This window comes from Chenopodium album, chromosome 19 (genome assembly GCF_948465745.1).
Source record: "Chenopodium album chromosome 19, dcCheAlbu1.1, whole genome shotgun sequence".
Taxonomy (NCBI): domain Eukaryota; kingdom Viridiplantae; phylum Streptophyta; class Magnoliopsida; order Caryophyllales; family Amaranthaceae; genus Chenopodium; species Chenopodium album.
Genome location: NC_137852.1, coordinates 11,967,501 through 11,978,500, shown reverse-complemented (window position 1 = coordinate 11,978,500; position 11,000 = coordinate 11,967,501). Strand labels below are relative to the sequence as shown.

At 37.6% G+C, this 11,000-nt stretch overlaps 1 protein-coding gene across 2 annotated transcripts; it reads left to right on the top strand.

Moving 5' to 3' along the window:
• The first annotated feature begins 207 nt into the window (after positions 1-207).
• On the top strand, positions 208-9,288 carry LOC145596016 (auxin response factor 19-like). Of its 2 annotated transcripts, XM_081652449.1 has the most exons (14): positions 208-691; positions 1,116-1,228; positions 3,408-3,506; positions 3,628-3,684; positions 4,164-4,319; positions 4,395-4,479; positions 4,698-4,788; positions 5,227-5,391; positions 5,462-5,584; positions 5,758-5,833; positions 5,929-6,067; positions 6,647-8,400; positions 8,478-8,668; positions 8,769-9,288. In XM_081652449.1, exons 1-14 carry the CDS (start codon positions 622-624, stop codon positions 8,902-8,904), a joined length of 3,255 nt encoding a protein of 1,084 aa, XP_081508575.1. In that variant the 5' UTR covers positions 208-621; the 3' UTR covers positions 8,905-9,288. The 2 variants fall into 2 exon arrangements, with proteins under 2 accessions (XP_081508575.1, XP_081508576.1); XM_081652450.1 differs by lacking the exons at positions 208-691; positions 1,116-1,228 and having other exon boundaries at positions 3,632-3,684; positions 8,769-9,287.
• The last annotated feature ends 1,712 nt before the right edge of the window (positions 9,289-11,000 follow it).

Sequence of the window (11,000 nt, the reverse complement as noted above, 5' to 3'; positions counted from 1 at the left end):
ACCATAGTTTAGTTTAATTTAAGTAGATTATGCTCAATTAGAAATAAATTAATGCTAGCTTCACCAATGCTAGTAGAGTTAAGAGTTGTAGTAGTAGTAGCAATAATTCTTACTCACTTTGCCCCCACCAACTTTCTTTGGTCCCCCAATTGCCCAATCCCACCAAGCAAACTTTCTCCCTCCTTTACCCTTTTAGAGAGAGAAACTCAACTAAACTAAACTCCCCTTCATTTCTTCCTCCTTTCTTCTTCTTTCACAAACTATTTCTGCAATAAAATCACTCCAAAATAAATTAAAATTAAATCTTTTGAGAGAGAGAAACATAGAAAGAGAAAGAAGGAGACTTTTAGAGAGAGAAAAAATGTCTGGAGTTTGTAGGGGATTTTAGGGGGCATACTTACAGCATATGGTCTCTCATTTGCTTAGCAACTCTCAACCTTTTTAGCTCTCTTTCTCTCTCCTCGTTTTCCGCCATTTTTTGGTACAACCCCACTTCACTTTTTTGGGTGTTGCTTCACTTTTCCGGCGGCTTCGCCGGAAACCCATCTCTCCGGTTGCCGGAGCTCCGATCTTTCTGAGCTTGTTTTCTGTCTACTCGGAGTTTAGTTTGTTTTGATATCAATGAAATCGACGGCGACTACCGCGGCGATTTCTGCTTCACAGACTACTAACAATAGTCCGTCTCCTGAAGGTTTGATCTCTCTTGCTGAATCTGGGATGAATTTTTATTTTTTGGTTAAGATTTTATTGGATTATTTTTTTTGTCAAAGATTTCCGCATTTTTGTCTTTTGACTGTAATTTTTATACTTGTAATAAATTTTTTTTTTAAGTAATTTTGAAGAGATTTTCTTAAGTTTGTTTTGTAATGAATTAATAACCACTTTTTTCACGCTAGTTAAATAATGTATAAATACATCGGAATAAATCTAAAATGATCACATGACTGTTTATGTTAGTCAATTATTTGTATACATTATTTTTTATTTTTTTTGGTGAATGTATACATTGTTAATTACTGTCGCTTATTTATTACTGCCTACCAAACGGGTTGTGTCGTATAAGAAAAAAATCGAACGGGGCGGAGATGATAATACGTGTGAGGATGTGATTGCAGGAGAGAAGAAGACGATTAATCAGGAGTTATGGCAGGCGTGTGCAGGGCCTTTGGTGAATTTACCGGCTGCTGGGACCCACGTTGTGTATTTTCCACAAGGTCATAGTGAACAGGTTTGTTGCCTATCTTATACCACCCTTTCAATGTTCATGCAATTTTTTTAGCTAATTATGGTAATTAAGTTATAGTTTGTTGTTATTTTTTGGACTAGTATTATTTGGTAAGTAAAATAAAGTTAATATGGTTGTTTTTTTATTTGGGTAATGTTAATGATGTTGAAATGGGGAATGTATTAATATGGTAGTATTTGTTTTTTGTTTCCCTAATTTTGAGGGAAACCTTTGAGTTTGTGTGACTTGCTAGTCTTTTTCTTGTTGCTTTTGTTTGTGGTCCATTTTTTTCTATCTAAACTCTTTTTTTGTAATTATTAGACTTGTTGAATTGTAGAATTTCTTGCTAATTATGGTCCATACTGCTATTTTCTTTCTAATCCAACAACCATACTCATATGGAAATGTCAGTCCAATGGTTGGAAATCGGTTGCTAAATCCGATTAGAATTTACTCCCTTTGTTTCATGATGATTCCGACGAATAACCATGTGGGGGTATTCTTATTTTGAGCAACTGAAGTATGTTTTAATGGATATGGATAGGTTTATGGATAGAACAATTTTTTTTATTTTTTTAATTTATTTTTCTTTTTTAATGATAAGTGTATGGAGGTAGTACTGAAGATACACCTAACCTTATTGAGGAAGATGTTGATTAAATTTCAACCTCAAAGTTCCCACTTAATTCACGCTTAATCATAATATAAGATTGTATATTTGTAATATATGCCCCTAAATTCCAAAGAGGGAAAAAATGTTTAGTCACCATAGCTTCAGATCAAATAGTATCAAGCTGGGAATTTATGACGAAAAACACACGCAATTTGATGTTATTGTACACTGTAATGTTTCGTATTCTTAATGTTGGCTACTTATACATACTCCTAAGGGTTTATTTTAGCAGTATCCTAGAAAACAGAATTTCACCAGAAGGTAGGACTGTAATACAAGTAATGGGTTGGTAATATTCTCATCCAAAATGATGTTGCCATCTTTTTGACTTCAAAAGGTGTGGTCCATGAAGGGGTTTGAAGATCATCTTTTGTGGCATGTTTCTCTTTCTCATTTCTTTGTCTTGTTCTTCCTCAAACGTGTTTTTTTTTTTTTTTTTTCCTGGTGGGCAGGAATTTCCCAAAACTATCTGATCCTCTATCTATTTTTGTTTCCTCAGTTAAATTAATTCGAAATTAGCTTGTAAATTTATTCATCATAAATTATCACAAACCAACTTGTTGCACTTTTTTGAATTTTGATTAGTTGTATCTTGTATGATAAAGTTTCCAAGCCAAGAGCCCTTAATGTTAATTTACAGGGAGACCCCCTTTAACTTTTTTTTTTCTTTCTAAAAAAAAGCTAGAGATACATGATATAACCAGTATCGGAAAATACATTAGTGGGGAAAACAGTCAAAAACTCAACACTATCAGCAGGGAAGACTGCTATGTGTGTTTTGGGCCATGTTGCTTCAATATGTCGTATTTGTTGATTGATTTATGTCTACATTCAGTAGAATAGGGTAAGATAAATATACAGGACATAGAAGAAGACTAACACAAGTTGAACATAATCCTCATCATCATCGAGAACACCTGAGCTAGACATTGTATACTGCACTTAGTTTTTCCTATTGATGGCAAAATTTTACTCACCTACTGGTTAGAGGGTATACTTTGATTAGCTTTTCTTCAGCACGACATCACATGCTATAATTTTGAAATTGAAATGGAGTAATTTTGGGTGCAATGTATCAAGCGCAGTGAAATAGCATACATGAGATTAGGGGAGTCTGGCCTATTGGCAGCTCACAATGTGTGTTGCCAGGTCTTGAATGGAGACTTTTCTGAGACTCAGATATCATTTTCTTCTATTCTAGTCTTGACCATCTTTTTAACTTCTCTGAGTCTCAGATGCTATTTTCTTTTTTACTACTTATACCAGGCATCATATAAAGTTTTCAATCTTTCTCACTTCCTGATAAACCTTAAATATTTTTGTAATCTTTCCCTTCCTAGATTTTGGTTAAATTGCTAGTGGAGTAAGAACTATTACCTTATACTGTTTAGTCAAAAACCTAGTATTATTATAGCTTCTGCCTGTATAGTTTTTGAAAAACAATTCTTGCTGTCTGCATAATATTCTTGATCTCCTTGATAATTCTGACATGAATCTCAATATGAACAGGTGGCGGCATCTTTGAAGAAGGATGTGGATGGTCAGATACCAAATTATACGAATTTGCCTGCTAAGCTACTATGCTTACTTCATAATGTGACATTGCATGTAAGATTATTTGTATAGTTGCACGCCGCCTCTGTTTTTCTTGGTTTCTTGCTTTAGAGAAGGATGGACTTTACTTTGATTGACAGATTGATTACGACAGCTTACTGATTTCTTTCTGTAGGCAGATCCAGAAACTGATGAAGTATACGCTCAGATGACTCTCCAACCAGTTCCTTCTGTAAGAACCTTGATGGATATTATTACCATATCTTTGCTTTTAAAGGATCAGTTTAATATTGGCTGTTCTAATTGCTTTATACCTCTTGCTCTTCCTACTGGATCCCTCCCTAACGCTTGTTCGATAAGAGGGAATGGAGAGAAAGGGAAGGTAGGACAAGGTAGGGGAATAAGCTCCCTTATTCTCTTATTCTGATAAGAGGTTGTGGGAAGGAAGAGAAGGAATCTAGTTTCCCCCATTTTTTAATTAACACCATCCCTCCAATATCGGAGAGATTTGAAGGGAAAATGGAGTTGACTTCCCCTCCTTATTCCCTCCTCTTCCTTTCCTGTTTATCTTCCTATCTGAAGTTCCGAACATAGTGTACAGAAAATGGCCAAAGAGTACCATTGGGGGGGTTGGGGGTGACATATCAGGCAAATAATATAGTTCAATCGTTTTCTTATGTTTTTGATCTGTTTTATAATTTGTTTCATCAGTTTGATAAGGAAGCTTTGTTGAGGTCTGATCTTTCATTAAAAGCACACAAACCACAGACGGAGTTTTTCTGCAAAACTCTGACTGCCAGTGATACAAGCACCCATGGAGGCTTTTCTGTACCAAGACGAGCAGCAGAAAAGATTTTCCCTCCTCTTGTAAGAAGTCTTTCTCTAGAATTCCTCATCTATGTTTTTGATACTAGAGTTTACGCTCATCATTTGAATGTATAGGATTTCTCCATGCAACCACCTGCTCAAGAACTAGTGGCCAGGGACTTGCATGATAGTGTGTGGACCTTCCGCCACATATATCGCGGTAGGTTTAGATTCTGGGATTTGTTTTTACAAGTTTACCTTTAATATCAGAGGAAAAAAAAAATTCAAAAAAAAAAAAATCACAAGAGCCTACAAAAATATTTCATATGATAAGAAGGCAGCAAAAGCCTTAGAAACAAAATACATGTGCATGAACACATACAAACTTGTTCAGTTGACAGCATTGATTGTTAATCTCTCTTTCTGATCTTCAACCAGGACAACCAAAACGGCACCTGCTAACAACAGGATGGAGCCTTTTTGTTAGTGGGAAGAGACTTTTTGCTGGTGATTCAGTTTTATTTATCAGGTATGCACTGTAATCATGAAAAATATTATAATTATTTTAAATTATTAAGCAAGACTTATATTTAGTGATGCCAAAATGGCTCGTTTTGTAAGTGGTGATAAATGGTGGTTATAGGAATGAAGTTGTTTATAACTCTGTAAGAAATTTCAATCTCCATTTCCATGGTAATGCTAATTCACCCCGAATTATCCTTTTTTTCACAGATTACCATTACCATCCGTTACCTCTAGGGGGGGATGCCATTGCATTACTGTGAACATTAAGAAGTTATATTGATTTCATAATTACACTTGAAACTCATCCCATTACTGCTATATATAACCGACTATCAAACTGGCTGTAAAATTGTTTACTTCCATGGCGGTCTGTTTCTCTGTTATGAGTTCAATCTGAGAAGCTATACTCATTATTGTACTGACTTGTGGTTTCTTTGAGCAGAGATGAGAAGCAGCATCTTCTTTTAGGGATTAGGCGAGCTAACCGACAACCAACTAATTTATCGTCATCAGTGCTCTCAAGTGATAGCATGCATATTGGAATCCTTGCAGCTGCTGCCCATGCGGCTGCAAATAATAGTCCGTTTACAGTTTTCTATAATCCAAGGTAGGTGTCATTGCACTCTTCTTAATCACCACTCTGCATCCTTGGCCTCATTAGATGTTGATGTGTGCAGAGCTAGCCCATCAGAGTTTGTGATCCCACTTGCGAAGTACTACAAGGCTATATATGGTCAACAAGTATCTCCTGGTATGCGATTCAGGATGATGTTTGAAACTGAAGATTCAGGAACCAGAAGGTAATTTTAAATGTTGTGTATGAGACGGTCATATTGTTTTACCTCGCTGAAAATTTAGAGAAGAAATCCATCTTGAAAATCACTGTATTGAAATCATTCTGTTGATGACTCATCTTCCATCATCTGGTATTAAGCAAATTGACTAATTGAGAACTAATCAACCATATTTGCAGGTATATGGGTACAATCACAGGTATTAGTGATCTAGATCCTGTGCGCTGGAAGAACTCACAGTGGCGTAATTTGCAGGTAAATACTTGCTGCCTGTGTTGCAACTAATTATCCGTGCACCTTATTTTGTGCATTTTCTAATTGTTGATAGATTACTTGATATCTGCACTCAGGTTGGTTGGGATGAGTCAACTGCTGGAGAAAGGCGCAACAGGGTTTCTGTTTGGGAGATTGAACCTGTTACAGCTCCATTTTTCATATGTCCCCCACCATTCCTTAGGCCAAAGCGTCCAAGGCTACCAGGAATGCCAGGTACATATAGTTATACTTCTGCAGATTGGGGTATCTATTTCCAAAAAATCACGGTATCTTTATTTCTTCTAATTTTCCTTAGGTCTCCCATCTCCCATGTTAGTATGCTATCTCCCTTCTCACATCATGGCAGGATATAACAGCAAGCCTGTTTACTTGAAATTTATCTAACTGGAATGCTTTCATGGGCCTTAATTTACCTTCTGTTTAAGATACAAGATGATTAATAAATGAAGATTGCTTCTTATGCCACTCTCTGATAATTCATTTATGCTACTGCTGCTTGCTGGCATTTGACAAAACTGCTATTTTCCTTTATGAGAAATTTTAATGATACCATACTACTTTACAGTTTTACATGTGTTATTCCAACGTGGCTTATGAACCTCCAATTTTCACGGGGTTGGGTTAGTCTATCGTCCTTCAAAAGTTTTCTTAGGTCAACACAAAGAACAGAAAGCTTGAATGGGATAAAACATGTTATTGTATCCTAATATGATTACCTTGTGGTGACTGTAATGATCATTTTCTTGTTGCACTGTTTTTCTAAGTGGTTCTAATCTAATCTTACTCTGGCAGAAGATGAATCTGATGTCGACAACCCATTCAAGAGGACAATGCCGTGGCTTGGAGATGATCCGCATGCTTTAACAGGCTTGAGCTTGATGCAGTGGATGAACATGCCACAAAATCAATCCTTGGCTAATCCAATGCAGGCAAATTTTTTGAATACTTTACCCGGTACCCTTCAGAGTCTTCCTGGTGCTGACCTGTCCCGTCAATTAGGATTTACTGCACCACTGATGTCTCAGCAAAACAACTTACAGCTCAATGCTCAGAGTCCAGTGCAATCAGTTCAGCAGCTTGATCAGCTCCAGAAGTCATCAGGAGCTTTGAACCCATTGAGCTCTCTAATACAATCACAACAGCAGTTATGTGATGTTTCTCAGCAATCCTCGATGCATAACTTGATCAACCAATCCCTATCTTCAAACCATGTCCAGACGCAGCTAGTACAGTCTCAGGGTCTTGCACAAAGTCAGAATTCATTTCAACAGCCAACTTCTCTTCAAAGCCATCAGCCCTTGGGAAACCTACCCCCACAGCAGCAGCAGCAAAGTTCGGGACCCAGTCAACAACCAAGCATCAATCAATTGCAACAAGTTACCGACAACCAGCTTCAGCTTCAACTTATGCAAAGGCTTCAGCAGCAACAGCACTCGCTCTTATCTCAGCAGTCTGCATTGCAGCAGATAAATCACGTGAACCAACTCCAAGAACTGCAGAGATCTCAGTCAGATGCATCTCAAAGCTTTTCTAGGGCATTGCCTTCATCACAAATGATGGATACGCCTCAAGCACAAATGAAGTCTCTCCCTCAGTCCCAGGTTATGCCACAGCAGATATCTAGGAGCAGTAGTCTGACAGCATCGCACTTCTCTCAAACACCTCAGGTCCCAAAACTCCTACAGCAGCAATCAGATGTAATGCCGGAACTGCATGGTCCAGCTGGAGTTGCACTCAATCCTATGTCAAATCATCCTTCCACTGCAGTAAGTAGCAGTTTTGTAGGAGCTGCTGCAGGTGGGCATTCAGTGCTAACTGATGATATTCCATCATGTTCTACATCTCCTTCGACAAACAATGGTCCTATTGTCACTCAGACAGTCATGAACAATAGAAGCAACCGAAATTATGCCTTGGGAGAAGGAATACATCAGTCTAATCTTTTGAGTTCCAATAGTTTAGAGACTATGGCAGCTCATAACTCTTTTCAAGAGCTGCATCAAAAAGCTGCTGTCAAGCCTTCTGTCAACATTACTAAGGTTGAAAACCAGGGACATTCAACCCGGCAAACATATCAGAATATCCCTATGGATTATTTGGATACATCCTCTGCAACATCAGCTTCTCTCTCTCAGAATGATATCATAAGTCAGAACAATCCATTATCTAATCCACAATCAAGTTTGTTAGGAGATACAGGTCACAATGTGGAGGTACAAGCTGATGTTAGAAACAACTTTCACGCCGGGGCAAGTATTAATGGCCAGCTGGGGACATCCTTGGTCTCAGATACTATGCTGACAAAAAATTTACAAAGGTCTGATAAGGATTTCTCCAATAACGTCTCTTCTGGTTGTATGCTTAGTACTTATGAAAACTCGAAGGATGCTCAGCAAGAACTCTCATCCTCAATGGTTACTCAGTCATTTGGAGTACCAGATGTTGCATTCAATTCAATTGATTCTGCATTAAGTGATGGTAGTTTTATGAATAGAGGAGCATGGGGCCCACCCCAACCATATCAGAGACTGCGGACCTACACAAAGGTAAAACTCTTAGAACTTTTCTCATGTTCTGGCTTAAAATGAGAATTATAGTGAGTGACTTGGTTATTTATTTGAAGGTTTACAAGCGTGGAGCTGTTGGTAGATCTATTGATGTTACTCGTTACTCGGGTTATGAGGAGCTCAAGCAGGATCTGGCTCGGATGTTTGGCATAGAGGGACAGATGGAAGACCGGGGAAGAGTTGGCTGGAAACTTGTATATGTGGACCATGAGAATGATGTCTTGCTAGTGGGTGATGATCCCTGGGAGTAAGTCTTCGCATAATTACAATTAATTTGCTTCCCTTATCATTATTATCACGATCATCTATTCTGCTTAGAGTTCATATTCTGTCTGTTTCAATTGCAGTGACTTTGTGAATTGTGTTCGGTGTGTAAAAATCCTCTCCCCTCAAGAAGTCCAACAAATGAGCCTTGACGGCGATTTTGGAAATGCTTCTCTACAGAATCAAACCTGTAGTAGTTCTGATGGTGGAAATGTATGAATTTTAGAGCCATGCTTCTACCAGTTATTGTGCGCAGAAGACTAAATTGAGAGGATAGAGTTAGCCCCTGGCATATACTTGTGCTGATTTTTATGCATTGCTGCAAGCTGCTGTGATGCAAGCCGAGTTTTCGCCTTGATATAGAAAGTTAGAAATCATTTCCCTCATTTTTGGGAAAGCCTTGTGGTATCCATCATAAATGGCTAGTAGGACAGGGAGCTCAGAAAGTTGGCAACCAGACCATCCTGTGATTTCATGGTATTCTGGCAAGGCCTTCAAAATTGTAATGATGTATGTTCTAGATTAATGTAAATCTCTCTCTTAATTTATAAAATCAAAGTTCTCGGTTCAAGTCACTTTGAGAAATTTAGCTTGAAATTTTTGTAGCTAATTCATTCAACCAAGTGCACTGACAGTTTTTACTCTAATCATTGGAAACTGTCTTAGTTCCTTCTAATGATGAAAGTCATTATATGCTGACTTTTACGACTGTCCTCTTTGACCAATGTTAGTAATATACGTAGTACATAAGAAAAAGAAAAAAAAAGACGGATTTAGGTGACATTGTTGAAATCATCTTAATGTATTATATTCTAAGAAAAAAAATACACTTTATTAATCTCAACTTTGCCCAATTTACTTTAAATAATTCCAACTTTTGATTATTTTGAAACGATCCCATTTTTTTTTAAAATAATTTTTTTAAAAAACCATTTATTTGACACGTGTTGAATGCTAATTGCTTCACCAAAATAAAAATAAAATTAATTAGAATTTTTTAAAAAAAAAACCAAAAAAAGCAAAGACCAGCAGCCACCAAATGTTGGTGGCCGCCCTTCCCCAACCGGCAACTTCGACTCCAAAACCGCCCTCGTCGATCCCCCAACCCCAATTTTCCAACCTCCCTCCCCGCAACGAAAACCCTCCCCTCACTACGTTTATTTGCATTTTACGGCAATTGGAGGAGAGAGAAAGTGAGGGGGCTGCATTTTTGGTGGTTTTGGGGGTTGGAGAAGTGATTTTAAGGGCATGCTTGGATTGAGGGTAAAACATTAAGGGGGTAATAAAAGTCAAACTTGAAAAAACAAAAGTAATTAGAGGTGTTGTTGTAGGAGACATGGTGCTTCCAAATGAAATAAACTAGTTGTGCCATGAGGAAAAGAGAGAGATGGAGGAATTATTACTCTCATAATGAGGGTAATAGTTACCCACCCTCCCCCCTAGTGTAACTATTACCCCCAAAATGAGGGTATTAATTCCTCTCTCTTCACCTCACACCATACCATCACTACATAATCTTCTTACAATCACACCATCACTATCTCCTTCTTCCCTATTTTCACATTCATTTTGCTTAGTTTGACTTTTATTACCCCCATAATATATTACCCCCAATCCAAGCATGCCCTAAGGGTCAGGGTTGTTACATTTGGTTTCGGGGGTTATGGGCGGCAGTTTTAAGATTGTCGGCTTTGGTTATGGTGGTTTCGAGGGTTATGGGTGGCGGTTTCAAGGTCGTCGGCTTAGGTTATGGTGGTTTCGGGTTTTATGGGTGGCGGGTTCAAGGCAAGGGTTTCGACTATGGCTAGTTCAGGGGGTGAGTGACCACTACCAACAGTTGTGAGCTGGTGGTGGCTTGGCTGTTTTTTTTTTTTTAATTGAATTTTGCTTTAAATTTTTTTTTTTAGTTTTCGAACCAATTACAACTTGACACGTGTCAAGTTACCTAGAATAAGAGGTCATTGACCGGTTTGGGATTGAAGAAAGAAAACGCAGGTGAAAGTTGTGATTGTTGCAGAATAATCGAAAGTTGGGATTATTTAATGTAAATTAGGCAAAGTTGAGATTAATAAAGTGCATTTAAATACTTCGTAAAGTATTATTTTCTAAACAACAACAATCTACCCTTTACTAGGCCACAAACCAAATTTTATTTCAAGGCACATTGGATTAAATTCAAACTGAACAACAAATAAACACCCGACACACACAAACAAGCAAATGAGCAACTCTTTTCTCTCCACATAATTATTGTAATCCCCCATATTTTTAACTTCATTATAATATATTTATTTATTATATTTATACAAATATTT

Bases quoted from the DNA above. Each gene is read 5' to 3' on its own strand.
- LOC145596016 (XM_081652449.1), top strand. From the start codon at position 622: ATGAAATCGACGGCGACTACCGCGGCGATTTCTGCTTCACAGACTACT. The intron at 692-1,115 runs GTTTGATCTCTC...ATGTGATTGCAG, and splicing joins CAATAGTCCGTCTCCTGAAG to GAGAGAAGAAGACGATTAAT. The intron at 3,685-4,163 runs GTAAGAACCTTG...TTGTTTCATCAG, and splicing joins CTCTCCAACCAGTTCCTTCT to TTTGATAAGGAAGCTTTGTT.